Source organism: Dipodomys ordii, unplaced genomic scaffold (genome assembly GCF_000151885.1).
Source record: "Dipodomys ordii isolate 6190 unplaced genomic scaffold, Dord_2.0 Scaffold22, whole genome shotgun sequence".
NCBI classification, from domain to species: domain Eukaryota; kingdom Metazoa; phylum Chordata; class Mammalia; order Rodentia; family Heteromyidae; genus Dipodomys; species Dipodomys ordii.
In genome coordinates, this window is record NW_012267238.1 from 152208 (window position 1) to 166173 (window position 13966).

At 62.5% G+C, this 13966-nt stretch overlaps 1 protein-coding gene across 1 annotated transcript in view; it reads right to left on the bottom strand.

Annotated features, from left to right (window-relative positions):
* The window catches only part of Ttll10 (tubulin tyrosine ligase-like family member 10), a 28250-nt gene extending 21143 nt beyond the window's left edge, over nucleotides 1–7107 (bottom strand). The window contains 7 exon segments of the mRNA XM_013013916.1: nucleotides 1–76; nucleotides 174–309; nucleotides 396–473; nucleotides 1063–1463; nucleotides 4302–4390; nucleotides 6621–6785; nucleotides 7048–7107. The exon segment at nucleotides 1–76 is cut by the window's left edge and continues 1 nt beyond it. Of these exon segments, the coding sequence (XP_012869370.1) occupies nucleotides 1–76; nucleotides 174–309; nucleotides 396–473; nucleotides 1063–1463; nucleotides 4302–4390; nucleotides 6621–6785; nucleotides 7048–7107 (1005 nt within the window).
* Nucleotides 7108–13966: the final 6859 nt, after the last annotated feature.

Here is a 13966-nt window from a genome sequence, read left to right on the forward strand (position 1 = left end):
CCACTTGAGCTTGTAGTCCTCGCGCTGGCTGTCCTGAGTGCGCTGCCAGCCCTTGCTCTCACAGTAGTTGCTGATTCTGCGGGGTGGAGGGGGCGATGACCCAGGCCGTGGGGTCCCGGGGGCCGGGCGGGGGGGGCGCGGGTGCAGAGCGGGGCTGGAAGGGCGGCACTCACACTGAGGCCCCGTTGGTGCCTCCGATGTAGAAGAAGGGGCCGGGTCCGGTGCTGAACGGTGTCTTGTCCACCTCCTCTGGGCTGTCCTCCAGAGGGGCCTCGGGGAGCCTGGCAGGGTCTGCATCTTCGGGGAGATCTGCAGGGGGAGGCAGCTCAGCGGTCCCCGCCTTCTGGCTTGGTGGGCCTCCCCTGCCTCCCCCCCCCAGCCACCTAGAGCCCCACCTGCATCTTGGTCCAGCTGGCTTAGCTCACCACTGCTCCCCATCTGTCTGTCATGGGTCCAGTCTGGGTGCCAGTGGGGTCAGGTGGGGGTTGGAGAGGTGCGCGCACCCCCCACCCCGTCTGAGCCCAGCCAGGCCAGCAGCTGCTGGGTCCTCTCCCATCCCTCCTGGGCTCAGACCCTCCCCAGCCCCCCTGGGCTCAGACCCTCCCCTCCGCAGCCCTGCCCAGCCACACAGGGAGCCAGGGAGCCGGGGTGAAGGGGCCCCACACCCTCCTTACCAGCAGGGCAGGGCAGGGGACCGGGCGTGGGGCAAGAGCCCCGCAGATATGGTATAGGGACACCTCCAGAGAAGGCCGGGGTCACAATGTCCATGGTGACATCACGGTGACCCAAGGAGGCGGGCCGGGAGAGGCCAGGGCTCACCTGAGTGGAGGCGGGGCAGGCAGTGCCCCTGGCGGCCCCGGGCATGGATGGGCAGAGGCCTGGGGTCCTGACCGGCGGCCTCGGCGCCGGGGGCTTCCTGCGGGCCCCTCCCGGGGCCTGTCTGGTCGTCTGGACACGGCTGGGTGGAAGACTGGTCCCCTTCCCAAGAGACACACGGCCCGTGTCTGTCCTGGGGTGCCCCGGGCCGGGGGTGGGCGGGGCTGGTCCTGGGGGTCGCTCCGCATTGCCGGACCCTGAGCCGCTTGGGTCTCTTGGAGCCAAGGTGGGTCCGCCTGGGCTGGCCCCGGTAGTGAACAGGCCAGGGGTGGCTGTGGGTTCCAGGCATGGGGGCGCGGAGGAGAGGTCCCCAAGGGGAAGCCGCCGCCCTCACCAGCCTGTGGGGCCTGCGGGCAGCCTGGGGGCCCAGCCCTTTGACGGGGTCCCCGGTCAGGCCTGCCCTGCCCAGGGGAGCGGGCCTCTCCGTGTCCTGGGCTTCGGCTTCGTCCTGTGGCTGGCTCTCATCTTGGTGGTGACCGTGGGGCTGGGCATCCAGCGAAGCCATTTCTGCATCCTGTCCCTGCCGGGCGAGCCCTCCGCCGCCGCCGGGCCGGTGCTGGCCTCGCTGAGCGTGGCCTTTAGGTCGGCTGTGAGCAAGCGGCCGTCAGACTAGCCGGGGGCCCTGCCCCCACCTGTGGTGCTGGACGGCGGAGGGGCGCCGGGCCTGAGTGGGGCTCCTCCAGGTCTGCACTGCTGCCCTGGGGTCCTACTGGGGGTGGTTCAACTCCTCTGCAACCACGGCAACTCGCCCAGCCCAGGGCCCTTGTGTCTGGACGTGCTGCCGACTTTGGAGCATTGCAGGGAATGTTGGCCGATTCCTAGATGCGTCCTTCTGCTTACATATCAAGCAAACAAACTCAAGTTTGGGGGCTATTTAGGAGGCAAGGACCTGCCATGGGGGTACGGGTGGGCCGGGCACCGGTGGCTCATGCCTGTAACCCTAGCTACTCAGAAGGCTGAGATCTGGGGGTCACAGTTTAAAGCCAGCCTGGCTGGGCAGGAAGATCTGTGAGACTCTTGTCTCTAATGAACCACCAAGGAGCCGGAAGTGGAGCTGTGGCTCAAATAGTAGAGTGCCAGCCTCGAACAGAAAAGCTCAGGAACAGTGCTCAGCCCCTGAGTTCAAGCCTCAGTATTGGTGCACTCGATTCACACCAAAACAAAACAAAGTGGAGTAGGAGGGTAGTGTGGCAGTCGGCAGGACAGAGAAATGGCCTTCAAGGCTGTGTCTGAGAAGCAAAGGGAGAAGCCAACACCCGTTGGTGGGAATCGGTCATCTCTGAAGAGGATGCTGGGTGGTGGACAGCAGCCAACAGCCAAGAAATGCAAGGTCTGTAGCCAAATGCTGATCAGCCACAGACTTTTTATCTGCTTGCCCTGCCCCACTGGACTGAAGGAGAGGTGAGAAAAAGAGCAAATTCACAGAACAGAGCTCTGGGCACCGCACCCCGCAGGCCTCCCCCCCCCCAGAACAGGAGGTTCCACAGAGGCGGCTGGGGTGTATGTGGGGTGACCGACTCTCCAGTTCCCTGTCCACTGAGCTCCTAGAACCTGTGCTGTGGACATGAGCCCTACGACACTAGCTTTTTATCACTGTCCACAGGCCAAGTGGCTTCCTGGCTCAGGAAGACTGGAGATGGCTGGGAGGCGGTGCGGGATCACGTGCCAGCGCCCCCTGGAAAGGGCAGCGGGAGAAAGCAACGCCCCCCAGAGGGAGCATTGGAGGCACATGGACATTAAATGTGCAGCACAGGGGGCAGCATTCAAGCACAAGAAATTGCCCTGGACTGAGGACAGGGCCTGACGTCATGAGCCAAGTACAGGCCAGGCCCCCCGCGTCAGAGCGGAGGGCCGACTGAGCGCAGAGGGGGCATGGGAGGCCACGGTGCACCCACGGTGGCCCTTCCGGGGGAGGTGGGAGGAGATGAGGGGCCCAAGTTTCTTTGCCTGCATGGTAGTCTGGGAACAGCACGGGCCTGTCATGGTCCTGTGAAGATGGAGCTCCTAGCCAGCGTGTGTGAGGATGCGGCGGCCACTGAGCTAGGGCTCAGCACTGCAGGCCACACGGCCACACCAGGAGGCCCGAGGCTCCGGAACAACTAAGGACAGCAGCAAGATGCTGCTCGGCCGGTTAGGACCCTGATTGTGTGGGGTTGACACAAATGAAGGAGCAAGAACAGGTGGATGGGCACCTCTACAACTCGTGTGCAGTCAGGTGCTACTTAGAAAAAGGAAGTAGTTTAAAAAGTCCAAGGGCTCCCGGGGAGAACGCCAGCTTTCCCCGGCCCCCGGCCCGGGCCGAGTCTGCGGCCACACAGGCTGCAGGGCACATGCAGAACGCCCCCATACGCCGTAAGCCCATATGCCGCGGTCTGTGACCTTGTAATTTTCACAAATCATTAAATAAGCCATGAGTTATTCATTCTTGTTGTCCAGGAAGGGCCGGGTCTGCTTCCTGGCTCTGGTGAGCCTGCCCCCCAGTGACTCAGGAGTGATCCAGAGGGGAACGTCACACTGGTGACATCAGTGAATTTTTTTTTTTGTCGGTCATGGGGCTTGAACTCTGGGCCTGGGCGCTGTCCCTCAGCTTTTCAGCTCAAGGCTAGTGCTCTACCACTTGAGCCACAGCACCACTTCCAGCTTTTTCCTGCTTATATGGTGCTGAGGAATCGAACCCAGGGCCTCATGCATGCAAGGCAAGCGCTCTACCACCGAGCCACCTTCCCAGCCCGTGAATCTCTATTTCTAATGGTGGGATGGGAAGCAAGCAGTTTACAGAGAGGGAGGCATGCGAGATGGTCACTAATCTCATTGAGGTGTAATGGTCGATGGATGCCCAGGGTCAGGGACCAGGAGCCAGACTCATCGTGTTGTGGTAAATTAAAATAAACATTTTACCTGGTCAGATAAAAAGACCGGCAGGAGATGGCACTCTGGCAGGATGGGCGGAGACATTTAAACCTGAAGAAAACAGCCACACGTCAGTGTGCGCCCCGGGTCCTGCGGGAGGCGTGTGGGGACGCCGGGCCCGGGCAGGTGCTGACATGTTTCCAGGGGGCGGTGCCTTAGCGCAGACTGACTGCACGGCGGGCCGGCAGTCCCAGTGCGGCTCAAGGGGCCCCCCCTCCGGGGGGCGGCTCTGGGGAGCAGACCTGGTCCTGGGCAAAAGGTTCCTCCTGAGAGTGGCCAGCTCTTCCCAAAGCCAGTCACCTGCTCAGGGGCCCCTCCCTGTGGGGCACACCCTTCCCAGGGAGGCCACAGAGTCTGGCTGGGCTCTGCTGCACCTAGCTGAGCTACCCAGCCTCGGCCTAGTCCTGGCCCCTCCTGTCAGCCCTGGGCAGGGTCCCGAGACAGGCCCAGGAGGAAGGGCTACGCTTCAGTCCCGGCCAGGACTCCTGGCCAGTAGCTAGCCTCGTCCCTCTTACCTGTCCAGCAAGGTCAAGGGAAGTCTCTGCTGGGATACAACAGTGGCGGCCTTGACAACGGTTACCCGGCAACTGCAATCCAGCAGAGCCTGGAGGTAAACACAGCTTCAGAGGGTGGGGAAGGACTGTGTGGTGTGGGCTGAGAGACGTGGGGAAGCTGGCGGTGATCTGGGGCTGAGGAGCCTCTCCCGGGCAGCCCCCGAGCAGGGCTGGGGCATCCCCTCCCTGCCCTCCAGCCTCCTCCAGATCCTCCCAGGATGGTCTGAGCTTTCTCAGGATGCCTTGCTCCAGATTCAGGCACAGCACCTGGGACTGACGCCAGCCTGGCTCTGTGTGAGAGCTTGCTGCCAAATACCCAGACGGGGCCGCCCCACCCCACCTCAGACCCCCGGCTCAGACTTCCAGGGCCCACCCCACCCCAGACCCCTGGGCTCAGACTTCCAGGGCCCCACCCCACCTCAGACCCCCAGGCGCAGACTTCCAGGGCCCTTGCTCTGCCCCATCACTTTGCTCCCCTGGCAGGGGCTAGACCATGTCCCCCCATGGTCAGTGTCCCCCCTCCATGCAGGTGTGAAGACCCCCCTGTGCTCAGTGTCCCACCATCCATGCAGGTGTGAAGACCCTCCTGTGGTCAGTGCCCCACCCTTCATGCAGGTATGAAGACCCCCCTGTGGTCAGTGCCCCAGGCTCCGTGTGGGTGTGAAGACCCCCTGTGGTCAGTGCCCCCACCATCTGTGGGGATGGGAAAACCCTCCTGTGGTCAGTGCCCCACCCTCCATGCAGGTGTGAAGACCCTCCTGTGGTCAGTGTCCCTCCTCCATGCAGGTGTGAAGACCCCTCTGTGGTCAGTGCCCCACCCTCCATGCAGGTGTGAAGACCCCCCTGTGGTCAGTGCCCCACCTTCCATGCAGGTGTGAAGACCCCCCCTGTGGTCAGTGTCTCCCCTCTGTGGGGATGTGAAGACTCCTGTGGACAGTGTCCCACCCTCCATGCAGGTGTGAAGACCCCTCTGTGGTCAGTGCCCCACCCTCCATGTGGGTGTGAAGACCCCTCTGTAGTCAGTGTCCCCCCTCCATGGGGATGTGAAGACTCCTGTGGTCAGTGCCCCACCCTCCATGCAGGTGTGAAGACCCCCCTGTGGTCAGTGCCCCACCCTCCATGCAGGTGTGAAGACTCCCCTGTGGTCAGTGTCCCCCCTCCGTGGGGATGTGAAGACTCCTGTGGTCAGTGCCCCACCCTCCATGCAGGTGTGAAGACCCCCCTGTGGTCAGGTCTCCTGCAGCCCCCCAGGGCCTGGCTTGGCCCAGAGCTGGGACCTTTGGGGTCAGTCCTGTACCATGAGCTCCCGTGCTGCCCCAGCAGCCACAGGCCAACCTGAAGGGGCAGGGCTACAGACAGGCTGCATCTGTCCTTCCACAAACCCTGTCCTGAGTGGCCGGGGCTCACAGCGTGGCCTGGGCCTTGGCCTGGGCAGGGAAGGGCGTAACAGGCCCTCACTCCAGCGGCGATGTGGGCGAGGAGGGCCTCACCTGCCATCTTTGGGGTGGTCTGGAGTGTGCACCGCCAAGGCGCCGGGGTGCCCCAGTGCCAGCTGGCTTGGGCTTGGGGCCCAACGCTCAGCTCTGGCTGGCCTCTCCTCTCTGGTGGGGGCGGGAGCCCCTCCTCCACATTGCAAGAAGTCTGGACCACCAGAAGCTTCTAGATCCTTCCTGGTCCCCTCCTGGCTTTGGACCTGGCCCTTGCCCACACCAAGCCCTGAGATGGGCTGTATTACCACATGCTGTGCCCTGGCACTCTTGCTCTACTTGGCACTGTCCTCCCCAGATATCTAGAAAAGCCAGGAGAAACTCCTGAGCAGGGGGAGGGGAGGGGGGAGAGGAGGGGAGGGAGGGGGGCTCTCTCTCCCTGGGACCCCCCTAGCTGTGCAGACGCAGCGACTTGTCCGGCAGTCTTCAGCAAGCACCTCTGCAAAGCTGCCAGTCCTTGCTTCGTATGGTTGAAATAACAAAGCCTGCGAAATCCAATTTCACCAGTCAGTTTACTGCAGCAGCACCGCCGTTCCCTCCTTTGTTCATCTTTCGTAAAGGGTGAATGAGGGGTGATGGGGGAACACACGGGAGCTTGAGCAGAGGGCAGAGGGCGTCAGCTGCGGAGTGGTTTATGACTTAGGGAGTTGTCCAACTACAGTTGCTCACTTTTGGAAAAGTCTAGAGCTCAAGGTGCACTTTATATGAGTAGCTCTTGAGAATGAGACCCAGCAAGACCCTGAAGGACCCCAGGCCCCTGGACCCCAGAGGGGTCGGCCTTGGGTTAGACTACGGGATGTGGCCCGGCTGCCACAGCCTGGGCGATGGTCAGTCTGGGGTCAGGCGCGGGGATTTCCGGGGCCAGCGCCAGACCACATGTAGCAGTGCCAGCGCCATGGGCGATGGTCAGTCTGGGGTCAGGCGCGGGGATTTCCGGGGCCAGCGCCAGACCACATGCCTAAGTGAACGGCTCCTGTGAGGTCTGAGAAGTGCAACGCTGACTTCCAGAGAACGGGGGTTCAACGCAGGCTCATTGTAATTAAACCTGAAGTCATCTTGGAGCTCCCTAATGGCTGTGCAAAGGGCCTCCTCGTGTTTTCCAGGGAGCGCGCTCTGGGGGCCAGCCACGGGCAGGGTTGGGGGTCAGAGGTCAGAGTTGAGAGGGGCTGGAGGTGCGTGCATCTGGAGCTGGCAGCTGTGCCGGAGGGACCAGGACCCACCCTGCCCGGCGTCCAGCTGGGGCTTCCTCCGGTGGTGATGGGGCCATGGACGGACGGCATTACCAGACAGTATTAGACAGAGGCATCCAGATCTAACCGTGTCTGGTAAGACGCCCATCGGCAGGCAGTCACGCAGGAGCCCGCGAGGCAGCGCATGCTGGTGCCTGGGAGAGCACCCTAACCTCACCAGGGCCAGCTCCAGGGCCTTCGCTCGGCCAGGACCCGGGGCTGCTGGGAGCATTTCCCGCGAGGCCTCCCCCAGTCCCCGCCTGAGAGAGCCCCCACCTTCAGAGAGCTGCATGATCTTGTCAAGTTCATGAGGGACTGACTGCCAGGCCTAGGGACGGACCCCACACCTCCCCTCCCCGGGAAGAGGCCGCTGGACCTGTGCTGGGGGGCTCCTGGGCCCTGGCGTTAGACCAAAAACACAAACAAAATGAGACAATGGGTAATCCTGGACTGTGATTTTGGGCAGAGTCCCTGTCCTCAGGAACGTGGAAGGGATCGGAGACTCTGTTCTTGATCGGGGACACACTGGACCATGGCAGTGCCTTAGGGAAGGACTCACATCTGAGCCTGTCCTTGCTGCCCGGTTCCGCGGCACACCCCGGCGGGTCAGCGCTAAGGCCCGATGGTGCTGAGCAGTGGGGGGCCGCGGCCTGGGCAGGCCCCTGCTGCAGTCCCTCAGTGCCAGGCGGTCGGGGGGACATGGTAGGCCGTGTGCTGTCTTTGTCCCAGAGCCTTGCCCAGCTTGGTGAAGGAGTGAGGCATCTATCACACTGCTCCCTGGAGGCTCAGCACTGCCTCTCCACAGGGCCTGCCCCTCCACCCCCGCCCAGCCACCTCCCGGGGCGGCCGTCCCACGTCCTGTTTGGAGCCCGACCTCGGGACCGCACATCCTTAGGCATCTTCCAGAGAGTGGCGGGTCACCTTTGAACATCGTTACCAGACAGTGTTAGAGTCGAGCCGAGAAATCCAGCACTGTCCGGTAAGATGCCCACAGATGCCCAGGCGTACCCCGGCAGGAGCGTGGATGGACCTGCAGTTCCACCCACAGGCAGCACACGGACACCCAGTCTTCACAGGTGCAGACAGAGGGGTTTGGGGCCCTGACGCCCCGCGCTTGTCTGTCTGCCTTGCTTTCTCCAGATCGAAGGGGAGCCGTGGCCCCTGGCCCCAGACCAAGGCCTGGTGGCTGCTGGACTACAGGCTGGCCACCCAGTCTTGACACAGGAAGGGAAGGAGGCCCGGGCCTGCAGGTGTCCCCCACCTTGGGTCAACACACAGCTCCTCGCTCTGGGTGAGGCCACTGGCGTCAGGCCAGGCCCTGTGTCTCAGCTCTGCCCAGAACCCACCTGCCAGGCGCCGCTGTGGCGGCCGCCTGGATGCAGAGCTGGGAAGGCCCAGAGAACCCTGGAGAGGGGCGCCCGGCGGGGGGAGCCCGTCACCCCGGGGGGCGGAGAGGGGGCCTCAGAAATGTCTGGTGGGAGCGGCGGACAGGGCTGCCCAACAGCCATCCTCCCAAAGTGAACGTTCTGCCCACAGCTCCGCCAGGAAGGCCTGGGTAGGAAGGGGAAGGGCTGGGGGGAAGGGGGAAGGGGAGGCGGCCCCCTGCTGCGTGCAGGGCTCCGCCGTCATCATTACCAGGCAGTATTAGAGATCGGACACCATCCAATGCTGCCCAGTAAGATGGCCACGGCTGCCCAAACTGGGTCTGGGGGCCGCCTCTCAGGAGGCCAGGGGAGCTCAGCAGTCTGTGGCAGGCTTGTCCTCAAGCGCTTGTGGGGAGAGGGGCTGGGGCAGGGTGCTCTGCGGGTATTGAGGCCCCGGCCCTGGCCTCTCCAGGGGGTGCAGCAAAAGGGCCGAAGCCCCAGCTGGCCAGACCCGACCCACAGTGCCACTGGTTTGGGACCTGGTTGGACCAAGGTATCCCTTCTGGAAGAGGGGGGTCACAGGGAGCGGAGGCTGGGCAGGGACCAGGGAGCACGCTGGGTGGGGAGGGTGGGGTCAGGGTGAGGTCGCAGCCGAACCCCCAGAGCACTTGCAGTGCTGTGTGTGTGTGTGTGTGTGCACACTTGTGTATGTGTGTCTCTCTCAGGCCTTGGAGCTACAGCTGCCGGACAATGGGTCTCTGTCTCCAGGAAGCTGTTCAAGGCCACTTCCCGGCCCAGCCCCCACCTGCCCTTCCCAGGGCTGAGGAAGGGGACTGAGCACTGTGGCCCAGTTTGCTGCCTGCTGGACTGGAGAATCCACTCGGAGCAAACGGGGACAGCGCTCCCCAATAGGACACCCGTGCCCAGGCCGGAGCCACAGAGCCGCCTCTGAGTGGGGGCTCCTCATCCGACCCGTGCGAAGCCTCACCTGTAACCCCACAGGGAACAGAGAGGTCCCCGGGGCCCGCTCTGAAGACGCTGGAGGAGGGAGGCCCAGCGCGCAGCGCCTGTGTCTGTCCCTTCCGTCTGCACGGTGTTACCTCGGCCTGGCCGGCCCGCCAGAGCAGCTCCTCCCGTTCTCTCTACTTGCACCTACAGAGACCACAAAGGGGGCTCAGGCCCTGTGCCCGCCTCAGGTCACAGCCACCACCACGAAGGCCGAGGCCCCTGCTGACACCCTGTGCGCCCTGTTCTCCAGCCTCGTCTTCTCAGAGCCGACGTTTTCAGAGGACGCTCCCCCAGCCTAGGCCTGTGACGGGGGTGCACAGACGGCCCGAGGAGGGGCCTGCCGTATGTCCACAGACAGCGCCTCCCACGCTGCTCCCAGCGCCGCTTCAGGTCTGGCCCACCAACCATAAGAACCGGTGCTCTGAGAGGCAGTCTTACTCCCCCAGCTAGGAGGCCCAGAGCCTTTCGTGCTGGTGAGGGTGTGGGCAGGTGCCAGGATCCGTGGACTGGCCAGCCTCCCACGCGGAGCCTGTCTCCCCAGCGATGGCCCTAGGCCATTCAGGGCCAGCCCCTCTCTGGGAGCCCTGCACACAGACGGGTATGCCAAGCATCATATTCCTGCCTGGTGGGCCAGTGTGGACAGGTGTCCAGGTCCAGGGGAGTGGGCGTAGAGCAGAACTGCTCTAGGGATGTGCACAAGGACAGCGTGGCCTCGGACACAGCCCGGTGCGTGGGCCTCACAGGGAGAGGCAGGGGGAGGGTGGAGAAAAACAGCTGGGTCTGACTGCAGCCACAGACCAGGGCGTGGGGAACGGGAACGGAAGCTCCTCAGTGCCCACCTGGTCGGGGAGAGGGGAGGACTCCTCGCAGCTGGTTAATCATCAGCTTTGGGGCTCAGCCGGGGAAATCGGGAGACTCAAGACTCCCAGAGCCCCCAGCTCCTCCGAGAACAAACACCCCTGCTCTGCGGTGGGCCCTTCCTGGCAGGGGGGGCAGCTGGCAGAGGCAAGCAATCCCAGTGTGAAAAAACCAGTCTCTGGTTAACCTGCCCGACGGCCTTAATCAATGGCAGGGCCAGAGAACAAAGCACTGAAACCCAACCTCTCCTGCCACAGATCAGCCAGGCCTGGAGGCCAGAGGCTGCAGGGGCGGGGGCAGAGAAGGCTTGGCTATTTCTTAACGTCCTGTTGGAGCTACGTGTCTTGGAGGCAAAGCCGCCATTTCGCCTACAGGGCCCAGGCTGCGGAAGGAGTCCCTCCCCTCCCGCCCTTCTTGGTGGCCCTGGTGCGGCCACCAGAGATGCCAGGCTCGGCGGGGTGGGGAGCTTCTGGTGGCCATTTCAGTTGATCCTAAGTACACTAAAAGCACCCGACAAACTGATTTTGCAAATAAGGTATTTGCAAATTAGCTAAAGTCTGAAACCCAGCAATGGACTGCACTCATATTTTATGGTTAACTTGTATTTTCATAAATGCAAAACTTATTTTGCTTCATTTAACAAGTTGCTAGATATTCCAGCATTTTACCTGGGTTGCTAGAAAACCAAACAAAAACAACCTATTTTTTCCAGATGCTTTGCCTAAAAAAGACCTAAAATGCTCCATCCAGATTCATCAAAACATCGTATTCTCATATCCAGCAAGCTTTGTTCATGAAGAACAAGGAAGAAAACATACTTCTATTGTATCCAAAGAAAGCTAACCTTACTTCCTGTCACCATTATCAGCTCTTAAACTTAAGCTAAGAAAGCTGTGTGGGTACAAGCCCCCGGCCTCCCCCGTACGGGATAAACACGGCCGGAACAGGGTTTGAGCTACACGGAACTCTTGCCGCCATGCTGTCTGGCATGTAAGTAATAATGCTTTTCAAGCGGACTTTGGCCCTAGCTCCAAGTCTCGGTTTGGGGCCAGGGAGCCTGTTTCTGTCTGCTCCAGTGTGGCCTCGGCTTTACTGGCAGACGCCCGGCCTTGGCCTTGGGGTCTCTGCTCACCTCAGCCTGGGCGGCTCCGGCCTCCACAGCGAGCAGAGCCAGGCCTCTTCCAGCACACGTCCGGCACACGGGCAGAGATGGGGTCTCCACACGGAAAACCCTCCCTGCACCCACCACTGAGGCCTCAGCCGCCCCGTGGTAGAGAAAGTAGTTCAGGAACTTCAGTGTCTACTTTGAGAAAGAACATTCCGGAGGTTTTGTTGCCAGATGGAAGGTGGGATGTGAACCCTTGGAGAGCGGGTCAGTTCCTCTGTGGCCCGGTACCCAAACCTACCTGGCCTAAAAAAGGGCCTGTAGACCCAGGCGGCTCCCAAGCCCAGCCCAAGATGGCTTCGTACCTGAAACTGAGGGCGCCGCAGCCAAGGGGTCACCTTCTCATCAACGCGGGGTGCGCCCCAGCCTGCGCCCACCCACGGGACACAGGCTGGGCCGTGAGCGGCCGGCCACCGTCCTCAGTCCTGACCCCTGCCCGCCACGCAGGGGCCCGTACAGCAGCTTCCTCAGTCCCGTCTGGCCTGCCTCCCGCCCGCCCTTACCTGCCCCAACAGGTTCCTGACAGGAGGAGCAGGACGGGAAGCGGCTCCACCCCCGGCCTGCGGCCAGCACTGTCCCTGCACCCGGGACCCACCAGAGGCGGGGAGAGCCAGGCTTCAGAAAGGACTCCATCCCGCCCGATACCTGTCATCCATGGTGGACGGAGCCAGAGCCGGCCTTTGGCTTCGGCTCAAGCTTTCCCAAGCTTCTCCTGATCCGGCCTCAGGCACCAAACCTGCAGGGGCACAGGAAGGGACAGCCGTTTCCCCTTCAGGTGAAGCTCAGGTACAAAGAGAAAACGCAAGTTAAGGTCACAGGCAGACAACACAGAGAACAATGGTGCGGAGCAGGCCCTGCTCTGGAAGGGGAAGGACGGCGTGGCCGGCTCACCTTACATGTACCTCTCACCCCGCCCCACGCAGGTGTCTGTGCTCTGCCAGCCAATCTCTGCTCCTGGCCGCCGACAGGTGTGTCCCCCGGGCTCCCATAGGCTGGGAGAGCAGCAGCCGTGACGTCGGTGAGGGGTGGCAGGCCCCACACATTCCTGCTCCGCCTTGCCCCCAAGCCCAGGGCGAACAAAAACCAGGGAGAGGAGGCTTCTGTGGGGCCTGGCTGGCCCTGGAGCCTGGGCAGCAGATCACCCAGGCCCTGGGCCCCACGGGCCAGGGTCTCAGCTGTGGCTGCAGGGGCGGGACCTTCCCTGGATCTCCCCCTGGCCTGTGCCCTGCCCCCAGCCGTCCAGGAGCAGGTGGCCCCAGAGCCTCGCAGATTCTCGCCCCTCTAGGACCTCCCTAATGAGGGGTAGCCTGGTATAGGGGTTGGTAAAGGAAGGATGGCCTGGTGTTGGGGCTGGGGGAACCCCAAATGCCTTCACTGGCTCTGGGGCTCACTGTGTGAAGTTTCTTGTTGGAAACGTCCCGAGGCAAGATGGGACAGGGCACCAGGCCAATCTAAAGAACAGACCCCCAGCCGCCTCCTCCCTCTCCGAGACGCTCCACAACTCCATGAGATGTGTTTGTTTCTTGGGCTCCCAGCGGAAGGGCCCATAATGAAACATGACAAATGATCCCAACAATTAGCCGAAGCAACCGAGATCCCAGAGGACCCAACTATTTTCCACAACCAACTCAGCCGCTCTGTTGGAAACTCCTAATTGCAAGGCCCTGTCCCCTGGGCCCGGGTGCTCTCTGTCTCCTGCACCCAGGAGCAGAGCTTTGTAAGGCCTGGCTCCCCCCAAGCCTGGTCTTCCGGACGGCGTGGCCCCGCGGCCAGTTGCTATCATCAAAGGCTTGAGGCACCCCTGGGCGGCCTGCGTGGCCCTGTGCCCGCGGGGCGCCGCGTGCCCACCACAGTGGCCTGCCTCTCACCTGAGCTGAGCCTGCCCCTGCAAAGTGCTACCGGGGAGAAGGCACCATGCTGGTGCCCTAGTCACAGGAGGGTCAAAGCTGGCACTGGGCAGGGGTGGCCTCTGACCTCCTGACCCCACTTCTGCCGGGCCGAGCCACGCTCTGAGCGTATACCACGTCCACTCCGGACGGTCAGCTCCACCTCCTCCACAGACACTGAGCACGCTCTGAGCATATACCACGTCCACTCAGGACGGTCAGCTCCACCTCCACTACATACACTGAGCACGCTCTGAGCGTGTACCTCGTCCACTCAGGACGGTCAGCTCCACCTCCTCCACATACATACACTGAGCACGCTCTGAGCGTATACCACGTCCACGTCCACTCAGGACGGTCAGCTCCACCTCCTCTACTTACACTGAGCACGCTCTGAGCGTGTATCACGTCCACTCGGGACGGTCAGCTCCACCTCCTCCACTACTTACACTGAGCACGCTCTGAGCGTATACCACGTCCACTCAGGACGGTCAGCTCCACCTCCTCCACTACTTACACTGAGCACGCTCTGAGCGTATACCACGTCCACTCAGGACGGTCAGCTCCACCTCCTCCACAGACACTGAGCACGCTCTGAGCGTGTACCACGTCCACTCAGGACGGTCAGC